At 34.1% G+C, this 12,154-nt stretch overlaps 1 protein-coding gene across 2 annotated transcripts in view; it reads left to right on the top strand.

Moving 5' to 3' along the window:
* The window catches only part of Hsf2 (heat shock transcription factor 2), a 43,322-nt gene extending 32,377 nt beyond the window's left edge, over window positions 1-10,945 (top strand). The window contains exons 8-13 of one of the 2 annotated variants that reach the window (XM_027953060.3): window positions 532-680; window positions 1,288-1,527; window positions 2,140-2,245; window positions 6,351-6,404; window positions 9,540-9,624; window positions 9,932-10,945. In XM_027953060.3, the coding sequence (XP_027808861.1) occupies window positions 532-680; window positions 1,288-1,527; window positions 2,140-2,245; window positions 6,351-6,404; window positions 9,540-9,624; window positions 9,932-10,227 (930 nt within the window). In that variant the 3' untranslated portion in view covers window positions 10,228-10,945. The remainder of the gene's footprint in view (window positions 1-531; window positions 681-1,287; window positions 1,528-2,139; window positions 2,246-6,350; window positions 6,405-9,539; window positions 9,625-9,931) is intronic. The other variant, XM_027953061.3, reaches the window with a different exon arrangement.
* The last annotated feature ends 1,209 nt before the right edge of the window (window positions 10,946-12,154 follow it).

The following is a 12,154-nucleotide window of genomic DNA, read 5'->3' as shown; positions in this document are numbered from 1 at the left end:
GTATGGCCTGAGTGTATCTGTGGCTTAATAAAAAATTATTGCTAATACTCCAAACTGACATTTAACTAGAATAGTTGAAGTGCCATTTTTATTTTAGTGAAACCTTTAATGAATAATGATAAAATGTGTCAAACAGATCAGCTTGAAATGAAATAATGCCATCAATACAGTGGCCATCTGCTTATGCTTGAAATATATGAAGTTCTGAGACTTTTTTCTTCATAAGTAAATACTTTGGAATTTAAAGTCTTCCCTTAGATACAGACATGCTATTTTCAGGGATCTTACAGTAAAAGTAGTAAAGTAGAATGCAAATCATATGCCTTTAAGAATAGATACATGCCTCTGTAAGTTCATAACTGAATTGTTATTATTAATAGTATATAAATCACATAAGGACAAAGGACATAGTTGTTTTGCTTATTACTGTTTCCCCAGTATTTAGTAACTAGTATGCTTCTGGTTGTTTTAAAGTGATATCCTAGTAGTGTGATTTCAATATTTAGATATATTATTTTTCTGACTTTTTAGGTTCCACACAGTAGGACTGAAGGTTTAAAGCCAAGAGAGCGGATTTCAGATGACATTATTATTTATGATGTTACTGATGATAATGCGGATGAAGAAAATATCCCAGTTATTCCAGAAACTAATGAGGATGTTATATCTGATACCTCCAAGTAAGGAGTTTCTGAGATAAAATTTATGAAAGTATTTGTCACTTTTATTATTAAGTTGCTAAAATTAAAAACACCCGCTTTGTTCTTTGATAAATTAACATTTGTCTCATATTTGGAATATTCAACTGATAATTAAGCCAGTTTATTTAACCAGATAAAAAAGAAGTAACGAAAATACATTTTTTTTTGTCTTTTTTTTTTTTTTTTGGTACTGGAGGGTTGAACCCAAGAGGGCTTTACTGCTAAACTATATACCCAGCCCTTAACTCTTGCTAAATTACTGAGGGTCTTGCTAAATTTGCTGCAGCTGGACTCAAATTTCTGATCCTGTTGCCTCAACCTCCTGAATTGCTGAGATTACAGGCATGTGCAACTGTACCTGGGTGGCTGAATTTTTTTATTTTAGAGTTCAACACTTTACATTGGTTCTTTGTAGGTCTTATATTCCATACAGTGTCAATATTTGTGATTTAGCTACATACCCAAGGTACGTAAGCCTTTTGATACGTGGTTTGGGAAGAGTATCTGGAAAATAAATGGATAGAGTAATTTTATTGAATTTGTCTGCAAATGTAACTGCTTCTTTCTTTTCATATTGCTGGTCTAGCTGTAGCCAGTACCCTGATATTGTCATTGTTGAAGATGACAATGAAGATGAGTATGCACCTGTCATTCAGAGTGGAGATCTGAGTGAACCAGCCAGAGAATCCCTAAGTTCAGGCAGTGATGGCATCAACCCTCTCATGTCTAGTGCTGTCCAGCTAAATGGTTCATCCAGTCTGACCACAGAAGATCCTGTAACCATGATGGATTCCATTTTGAATGATAACATCAATCTTTTAGGAAAGTGAGTGCTTATCTAGATGTTATCTAAAGTTAATTGATTTCTTCACATTCAGTTTTTGAGTGATCTTCATTTCAGATGATAAACCCACTAGTCTACTTTTCTATTTGTCAAAACGGAGTTCTCTAATGAAAGGGATTTGTCTTAAGAAGAGTCTTGGAATATTCCTCTGCAGTTTTTCTTATTTCTTTAATGAAATACTTGTTTTGAGTACCTTTAAGGTGTTTGTGATTATGTGTGTTATGTATTCATACCATGACTATGGATTAATACAGTTTCTCTATTAATAAGGGACTTACAGCATAAAGAACATTAGTAATTAGTAGTAATCAGATCAAACATTTTGTAATAGTATTGAAGAAGAAGGTAAATCAGACTGTTGTTTCAGAACTACTTTTCAGTGTATACTGAAGTTTTGTATAAAGGCTATATCTCAATTAATCAAATTTTCAATATCCTAAAATTTTGAATAGGATCTCTTAAGATTAAGAACTGTTAAGGACTCAGCAATTTCTAGGAGTATTTTGCCTAGCCGATTTCTGAGGTTATTTTAAGTGTAAGAACAAGGAAAACTTATATTTACTTTTTAATTTTTTTTTTCTTTTTTCTCCTTAGGGTTGAACTGTTGGATTATCTTGACAGTATTGATTGCAGTTTAGAGGACTTCCAAGCTATGCTGTCAGGAAGACAGTTTAGCATAGACCCAGATCTCCTGGTTGATGTAGGTACTTTGGATAATATTTGCTATGCTCTAGTAATTTGTGTATTGGGGTATATTATTTAAAAAATCAATGTGTATTGTTTGTATCTGCTCTGTTTGTGCTTTTTCTTTTTTAAAATGAATGGTTTTATGAGACAGGATGAACAAATGGGTTTGGGATTGAAAGAGAATGATCACTACTTGCCTGAGTAGCAGTTCAGTTAATTCTCTAATAATATATCAGTTCTATTCAACAGACCTAAATCCATGTCTTGTCTGGACTTGTTGTTCTGTTTAACTATGGAATAAATTGTCACTGAATACAGATCTATGGAAATTGGTAATAGTATCTAGTCAAGAGACATCTTGGAAATATTTCTTAATACTTTGGGAATTTACATTTTTCACTCAAATTTATTTTGTTTGCTGTATTTTTATGTCTTGAGTCTCCAGGTTTCCCTGCTATAATTCTTATCACCATCTCTCTGAACTTGACTTCAGTGTTGTCTGGATTATGAATTCTACCTACCATTTCTGGTACTAACCATGTTTCTCATTCCCTTCCCTTTTTGTTTCATGATGCTACTCCCTCCATTATCCAAAGCTTTGTTTATACTCTGGCCTGGTCCTGTTCAAATGAATCTTGTTTTCTATTTCCATTTTTCTTTTGTGAATTGTTTTCTCTTCTGAAAAGAGGTTTTTACTTACTTTTTTTTTGGTGTGTGTGTTTCCTGCCAAAAGTATAGCTTTCTTTTAATATCAAAAGATTCTACAGTCTTACCCTTGTAGGAGCCTCTTATTAAGGCTAAAAAGAATTATTTCTTACTTACTCTGCAGTCTTATTTCCAGTTTATTGATTTACCACCTTACATCTCTACTTCTCATTGGATTTTGTCACTGTTAAAAGGCTTTAGCACCCTTTCCAAACTGTCATTACTACACAAGATATATTTCACTTTCTTTGAATATTTCCTTCCCATGCTGCTATTTCTCATTTAAGTGAATTAAGCTTCTCCATTGATGACCTACTTCGTGTTAACAGTAAACTGAGCCCTTTTTAATTTTTTTAGCTACTGTTACCACTTTGAATCCAGGGAGTTTTCAGAATATTTGTCCATTTGGTCAGTAAGAATGAAATAAAAATCCCATCATTCTGGCCATCGATAAATCCTTGCATACTTCATTAAGTCATTTTAATTCTACTTCGAACATTAATCTTATTGTTTGTTGTCAACTCCCCCTAAACAGAGAACAATCCATCTGTCCTGGTTCTCTGATAATCTGAGGCCCAGTATCCTACACTATCTTTCTTAGACTAGGTCTTTTTTTCTTAAGGCCAATGTTATTCCTCTGCTCCCTCTCTCCCTCCCTCCCTCCCCCCCCTCTCTCTATCTCTCTCTATCTCTCTCTCTTCCTCAATCTCTATTCTTGATCTTTCCTATTTGTCTTAAATAGGCATAGATCTTTCCCATCTTAAAAAAAAGCATGTTGACATTTTGCTCTGCTCATTTATTTTTCCGTCTGCTTTTGTTACTTCTTCACTGTAATGGTGTAGAAATCAGCAGCTACATTTTTTTTCCTTCTTCGCCTTTTTAATCAGTTCACCAGGCTACTGGAAGATCCTGTTATCTTCTACTTATGAACATTCCCTCAAGACTTACAATAGTTTGTCCTCTTACTTTTTATATCTCCCTTCTTTTTCTACATGGAGAGGTTTTAGTTTGTAAGATTGCTCTGAAGTATGTATATCCAGTGCTTAACATTTTTGAAAATAAACTTGGCTTAAATTCTATTTTCATGTCTTTGGAGTCATCAGATCTTGCCTCAGATGATTTGTGTTTATGTCAGACTTTTCTTTCTTCCCTAAACTAGCGACCTTTTACAGCTTTCTTGTATTCTGTAGTAATACCTGACTTTTATTTAGTCCACCAAGAAAGTTGTCACAGAATTACCTTGATTTCTTTTTCTTTCTCTGTCTTTTTTTGATACTAGGGATTGAACCCAGGGGTGCTTAACTACTGAGCTACATTCCCAGCCCTTTTTTACTTTTTATTTTGAGACAGAGTCTTGATGAGTTGTTGAGGCTGACTTTGAACTTGTGATCCTTGTGCCTCCTGAGCCGCTGGATTGCAGGCGTTTGCCACCATGCCTGGCTTTGATTTCCTTTTCTTAATCACATCATTCACTAAGTCCTGTTTTCCAAAGTAACATTCACAAGCCATTCCAGCTTTATATTTCAATTGTTAACTTACCTCATCCAAAACCCTTATTATTTTATCCTTGAATAAGGCTATATTGTCATAAATAGAAAGTCCACTTATGATTGCCTTGTTTTCTGAAATGGCAAAGATAGTCAAGATATGAATATACAGTTCTTGGCTTTCTCTCCTATATTTAGTATTGGGTGATCCAGAGTAGAGTCAGCAGGAGAGTAGCCTTCGAATTCAACTAGCTGTGTCAGTTTTTCATATGTAATCATACTAGTGGTGGTGGTGTTTTTGTTGTTGTTGTTGTTGTTTGTTTTTTTTAATGCTTTATCACATATATCTGCTGGGAATATATATAAGAGGTCCCTGAGTGAGTAGGGAGCATGGGGCAAAGAAGGGAAGAGATGAGCTTATATTGCTGGCACTTTCAGATGCCACCCCTCAGCAGAAGCAAAATGTAATTGGGCTTCTGCGGTACTGACAGGTTGAACTGGAATAAATAAGTAGTCATGTGTTACTATCTACTCTCAAGGATCTGAGCTCTTTTTCTCTTCAGAACTCGATAGGTGATATGGAAACAGAAGAAAGAAGTAAGAAAAAGCCAGAGATATTTTTAGGGCTACCATGAACTGTATGGAACCTTAAAGGAGGGAAAGCAAGTCTAGAGAAAATGGAGAAAGGGTATTCCTATGGCTTCTCTGCTTTCATTTTATCCTGTGAACCATTTGCTGTGCTCATTCTTATAAATGGCTAACTTAATATCTGCAATTTCACCATATGCAACTCCCAAAGTTCTGTTGCTGATAAGATGCAGCCTCATCAATTGAATGGCTTTATTTTTTGAACCTATGTACATAAATACTGTTCAGGTCAAAACTTAAGCATTATTTGTGCTTTCCTTATCCGTTTCTGGAATATACTCTATCTTTGTTGTGGTTGTTAATGCTATTCCTATGTACTCATCCCTTCATTCTCTTTTTCAAGTCCTAGCTGTTTTCCAGGGACTGACACATATCACAAAGCTTTATCAAGGTCTTTTTTTGTTTCATCCTATGTGTTTCTTCGTGTGTGTTCTCCTCCCTTCTCATTTCTCCTTAGTACTTTTGAGCCTCAACATCCTTTGTTATAATACTGAATTGTATTTGAACATATGTTTGGCTATTCAGTGTTGGTCTTGTCTTTTAGATTGTAAGCTCTTAGGAGCAGGAATGATGTCTTTATCTTGTGTTCTTCGTGATTTCGATCATTTCTTAGATGTTTAGTAAATCTCTGGCATAATTGACTTTGAGGCTGATGGCTTAAAACAAAAATTATATACATACTGGCTAGACTAAGGAGTGCAGTAGGTAGTGGTCTTAGTACTTAAGGACTTTGTTAGGCGAGGTGAAAAAAAAATCAAGAAGTAGGTGTGCCACATTGTCAGAGGGCTCCATTTTATGTGTGGTTTAGGTGCCCCTGTCATACAGCAGATTCTATAAATTTCTTACCTAATACCTAGCAGGTATTCAGTGAAGGCTTAGTGTCAGGGCACAAATCCCAGCCCTGGGGACCACATAAGGCCAAAGGCATTTAGGAAGAAAAAAATGAATGTGAATGGAGAATAGGAAAGGAAAGGGGAGTTAGGGAAAAACACCATTTGTCTTAAGTGATTTACCCCACTGTGTTAATAAATTTTACAATATCAGATTCCATTTAATGCATTGGCTACCTTGCTCTGCTTTGTTTCTTTGTGGGTTGTCCCCCCCCCCCCCCCCCCCCCGCTTTCTTGCTTTTCTCTTCCAATCTTAAGTTTACTGTATAGAAACTTCCTAGTGCAGGTATTACATCTCTTCACTCTACATGGTTGTATAAAAATTTTGAACACACAATTCTTTTAAAATATTTTTTAAACTTATCATCTTTCTTGTTTGGTCTTTCAGCTTTTCACTAGTTCTGTGCAGATGAATCCCACAGATTACATCAATAATACAAAAGTAAGTTTTAATTCATGTTGCTCAGGACCCATAGCTATAAAAATCTGAAAAAAAAAAAAAAAAAAAAAGTCCTACTAAGTAGAGAGCAATATCATTTCCAGTTACAAAAAAAGAAAAAGAAAAACACAACCACTTTATATTCTGACCAAATATGTGTAATCAAAATAGTAAAATTCTAGATGAAAAATGAGCTTTTGATTGTGGGGTGGATCATTGCTTAATTCTACTGACACATGTGAGATTAATTTTCATTATGAAATCAGCCTCTTTTGATACTGAGAAATCCTTTGACCTTGGCCTGTTCACGTGTATCATTGATAAAAGTGAATAATAGATGATTTCTCTGTGTTTTATGTGCTTCATTTCATATCCTTATTCCTTCTATAAACAACATGAGATTTCTTTTGAAAATTTATTGGTACCTGTATTATTCCATAAATGCTTCCTTCATTTTATTAGCATACATTAAAAACTCAGGGATTTGTATTAAGTTTGTACTATTTGGAGGAAAGGCAAATTGAAACAGTGAACTATGGATTCTGGACTTCTCCTTTTTTGGGGTACCAGGGAATGAACTCAGGGTCACTCTGCCACTGAGCCACATCCCCAGCCCTATGTTTATTTTATTTAGACAGGGTCTCACTGAGTTGCTTAGTGCCTCTCTTTTGCTGAGACTGGCTTTGAACTCACCATACTTCTACCTCAGCCTCCTCAAATGCTGGGATTACAGGCATGTAATCCTGGCTGACTTCTTTTTTCTTCTTTTAACTTATAAGAATTATTTTTATATATACAGTTTTTTTTTTTTTTTTTTCTGCTACTATGCTACATCCGCAACCTCTTTTTTTTTTTTTTTTTTGAGATAGGGTCTTGTGAAATTGCTGAAGCTTACTTTAATTTGGGGGTGATCCTGCCACGGTCTTCTGAAGCAGCTGGAATTATAGGTCTGTGCCACCGTGGCTGGCAGGTTTTCATCTTTTTAAAAAAACATAGAAATTTTAGTTGGGCTTAGCAATTATTGAAGAGATCTTTAGAACTGATTTTTGATGAATAGAAAGTGTAATTTGAAGTTGTTAGAGAAGATGTTCACAAATTCTGTTACTTTGTACAGTTTATTGTTTTGACTAGGAATGTACTTCCTTTATCTTGCATTTATACCAAATTGTTTTTTAACCTTTGCTTTTGGTTGAATACAAAGGTAAATCAAGTTCAAATTTTAAATTGGGTAAGGCAGAATTCCATTTTGATTCTTGTAGTCTAAAGATTTATAGCACATCTTGAATATGAGTGGTTAGGCTGATGGGGTTGAATTTTTCTATTACCATGTGTGATGAGAATGTAGCCTGACTGGGTTTTTAATATTTTCAGAGTTATGGCCTATCTAATTTAAAGTCTGAAGAATTATGAGTTTGTGAACTAGGAAATTGAGTATACATTTCAGGGTTTGGATGATTTGTATCAGGGATTGGCATACTTCTTCTTAAAGACCACCTAGTAAATTTTTTCACTCTGCAAGCTATATGTTCTTTGTCACAACTACACTATATTAAAGTTGTAGTGCAAACGCAGATTAAAAACAGTATTTAAAAGAATGTAAGACTGTGTTTCAGGAAAACTTTATTAAATAGGCACTGTGCTGAATTTGGCATTTGGCCCATCATTTGCCTGGGCTTTATGAGTAAAATATTCTGTTGACCAGCTCAGCTGTTTCAGTAAATATGATCATATTATTGAATGTGACTGTGTTATAGACCTTAAGTTGAATGTATCCATATTATATATTAAGTTTGTCAGTGTGTTTTACTGTTTATTTCTGGACATTTGAGTTATTCTTGGATCATCCTATCCTCTTTATTCTAAAAGCCAATAACTTGAATGCAATTTTCAGAAATAGCATTAAACAACAAGTTGCCTTTTGTTTAATAGTATGAAAGAATTAAATTTGAGAGTAACTGTTCATTATGTTTCTGAATTCAGATTGTTTTCAAATAATAAGCATATCAGCTATCATTGCCCTGGTCATGACAAGGGTTATATGACACAGATTATAACATTCTATTAATCAGGAAAGCCTCTACTTTTCACTATGGCAATCTAAGTGGTACACACTAATGAGTAAGAATTTACATGGGACATGAAACCCATTTATCATCCTGGTTCTGATGTTTTAGAATAACGGTGGCATCCTTGGAAAATACCTATTTTAGAAGGCATAAAATGTAATATTGTATTAATGTTTATGTAAAATCTTGGAAAGGCTTAGTAGTTTTTATCTTGGAACCATTATCTTTTCTGAATCCTGAAAACTTGTACTGCTTTATTTTATGAATATAAGGGAGAATATAGGAATTATTATATAGATGTTTGTTACGCTATCTATAATTAACCAGCATGCAAAAATATGGGACTTGTGGATACCTGAGACTTGCAGCTATTCAAAAAAATTTATGAACTTCTGCATCTGAGTTTGAACATCATTGAAAAGATCCCTGAAGAACTTCGACAACATTAAAGATTTGTTTCTCTATTATAAGTACATATAAGAAGAGAGGACAGTGTAGTTGAAAAAAGTGATTGAAATGACAGAAAAGAACTCAAGACACAAAAAGGACAAGAAGAAACATCTCAACTTTGAGGCTTCCAAGTATAGGGATATTTATAAGGATGTCACCATGTCATCATGAACTGTTCCAAATATGTTTAATTTGTACTTAAAATTGTTTATAAGAGAAATGTGATATAGTTTAGTCAAAGTCATTTAAAATGAATTTAATTGCTTAAATGTTCTTTCAACTAGCATTTGAAACCACTTCTCTTTGATTCATTCCTATTTTTTATCCTTGAGAGCATCTGTCTGTTCTGCTATTGAAATGTCCTCCCCTTTTTATACTTATCATCATAGTTCAGGTTTTTTTTTTTTTTCTCTCACTGTCTTGATGACGTTTTCTTGCTACATCTACTCCCAATCTTTCCTCTCTTCCTCTCTCTCTGTTTTTCTTTATATTCTCCTTTTCCACTTATTTCAGATAGTATGTCAGTATTTACATATTGTATCAATTTTTAATTTTTTGATACTTTTCAAGAATATGTAAAATATGAAATAAGTGTTCTTACCTTTTTTTCCCCCCCTTTCAGTCTGAGAATAAAGGATTAGAAGCTACCAAGAACAATGTAGTTCAACCAGTTTCAGAAGAAGGAAGAAAATCTAAGTCTAAACCAGGTGGGTATAGAGAGATTTATAGTTTGTGTAGTTTAGTAGAAACTAATGCAAGCCTTGAAAAGTCTTGTTGTAATAACACACTGGAAGATTCTAGCATATAGAAAAAATTGAATTGGTGAGGTAATAGTTCTTAAGGTCTTCTCTCTCTTTTTTTTTTTTCCTATTTAACTTTAGGAGACCTGAAATAACTTTCTTTCTTAATTGTTGAATAAGACTAACTTTTATGACTTGCATATTTAAAATTTTACACAAAGTATCATGTCATGTGTTTGGCTATAATTTTTTTTTTTTTTTTTAATCTTTATAGACAAGCAGCTTATCCAGTACACTGCCTTTCCACTTCTTGCATTCCTCGATGGGAATCCTGCTTCTGCTGTTGAACAGGGGAGTACAACAGCATCATCAGAAGTTATGTCCTCTGTAGATAAACCCATAGAAGTCGATGAGCTTTTGGATAGCAGCCTGGACCCAGAACCAACCCAAAGTAAGCTTGTTCGCCTGGAGCCATTGACTGAAGCTGAAGCTAGTGAAGCTACACTGTTTTATTTATGTGAACTTGCTCCTGCACCTCTGGATAGTGACATGCCACTTTTAGATAGCTAAATCCTAAGAAGTGGACTCAACATGTATATATTCATCAAAATGATGAACTATTTATTTTAAAGTATCATTTGGTACTTTTCTTTTGTAAATTGCTTTGTTTTGTTTAATCAGATACTGTGGAATAAAAGCACCTTTTGCTTTTCTCACTAACCATACACTCTCGCAAAGCTTTGAAATGTTACTCAGCTGCCTAGATATACACAAAATTCAGTGCACATTATTGGCAAATCTTTAAGTTGTATTCAGATGGCCATTTTTCTCCAGTTGTAATTTGGGTTTCATTTTACAGATATGACCATTAACAACAGTTATTTTTGTTTTACTTGTTTGATGGTGTCTGTCTGCGTTTGAGCGTAAGTCACTAGAACTAATGATAGAACTTCTAAAGCTTTCTCTGTTCCAATTATTTTTATTAAATATTTTTCACTTGGCTTATTTTTAAAACTGGGAACATAAAGTGCCTGTATCTTGTAAAACTTCATTTGTCTCTCTTGGTTCGAAGAGGTTCATTTATGTTTGGAGTTCATTCATGTTCAACAGGAAGTGCAAAGTGTACACAAATACTCACAGATATGGTTCCAGCTCCATATACATAGAAAGAATGTGGGGATGAGTTGGGAGTCTCATCCACTTAGTTGGACTAGTTTTAAGTAAGTTTTCTGGTTTTGTGTTTTTTTGAACCATACTATTTAGTAAAATAAATAATAATGAATGTTGAGTACTGGTATTTGTTATGTGTCTTCTTTGGAGGTAATACCCACATGAAAGGAAGAAGGTGACTTTAAACTGTATGTATTGTCCATTATTATCTAATGTAACACCAAGATCTTTGCCTTGTCTGATGAAGTAGGTTGTATATTGCAGTAACAATAGAATATAGTGTTTCTAAATTTAATGTTTTAAAAGTTTTACTTTGTTTAAAGATAACACCAACTTGCTTTCCATGTTTCGAATAAAGAACCGAGAGATCTTATATGCCTCTCCTCCTTGTAGCTAAAGAAAGAAAATTATCAGGGGCTAACACTAGAGCCTTGTAATTTTTGCTCTTAAAGAAGACAGGAGAAATAATTAAATGACTTCCTCTGTTCCAAACAGGTGCTTACAAGAATTTGAGATATCTAAGACTAGGGTACTTTACCACTTGAAGAACTCTACCTTTAAGGCAGAGTGCTGGAAGCACTGCAGTTAATATCTGTATATAGGGCTATTCAATGAGAAATTTAAGGAAGACCTTTTTTCCATTGACCATATTGTATCTTTCAAATTTTTATTTTCTATCAAGATTCAAAGTGAGGCTTACTCTAGTGGGCAAAAGGCCCTGAGTTTCATTCCCAATATCATAAAGCAAAACAAAGGCCTAGCACAGAGGGATAGGAAAACCCTTCCCTATTTAGATCCTGAAATACTTGGCTGACAGTGGGATCTTGATGATTCAGTTCAAGATCCTGGAACAGTTTTCAGCATGAACCAAAGAGGTCACTTTTCTAAAGCTTGTTAAAAAAAAGATTTTTATGAACAGGAGAGAAACTTTCTCATTGCTTTTCTCATTGTGGGATATGATCAAGTTCCTTGTTGTTGGCGGCATTTTGGAGCTTCCCAATTGAATCACTCTAAAAAAACTGGAAAATGTTATTACATTGGTCCTTTTTAAGTTGACATTTATGGTTTTTCTAAGTTTAAATATTGAAGGAATTTAAGATTTTTGTTTTAAAATAATAACAGTTACATGCTTCTTTTAAATGTAATCAGAATACTAGAGGGATTTGACCTCTCATAATTTGCCTCGCTTCCCCAAAGAATTTTATACCCATTTTTACTGTGTGAAAAGTTATACATGGATGTTCCCGTTAACACTTATCTGCAGCTAAGAAGTTGTTTCTTTTAGCTAATATTTCTAGACATTTTTTAAAAGTCCATTTTCAGTTAT

Source organism: Marmota flaviventris, chromosome 6, assembly GCF_047511675.1.
Source record: "Marmota flaviventris isolate mMarFla1 chromosome 6, mMarFla1.hap1, whole genome shotgun sequence".
NCBI lineage: Eukaryota > Metazoa > Chordata > Mammalia > Rodentia > Sciuridae > Marmota > Marmota flaviventris.
Note: the sequence above shows the minus strand (reverse complement) of the source record. Positions and strands in the feature narration are given on the sequence as shown.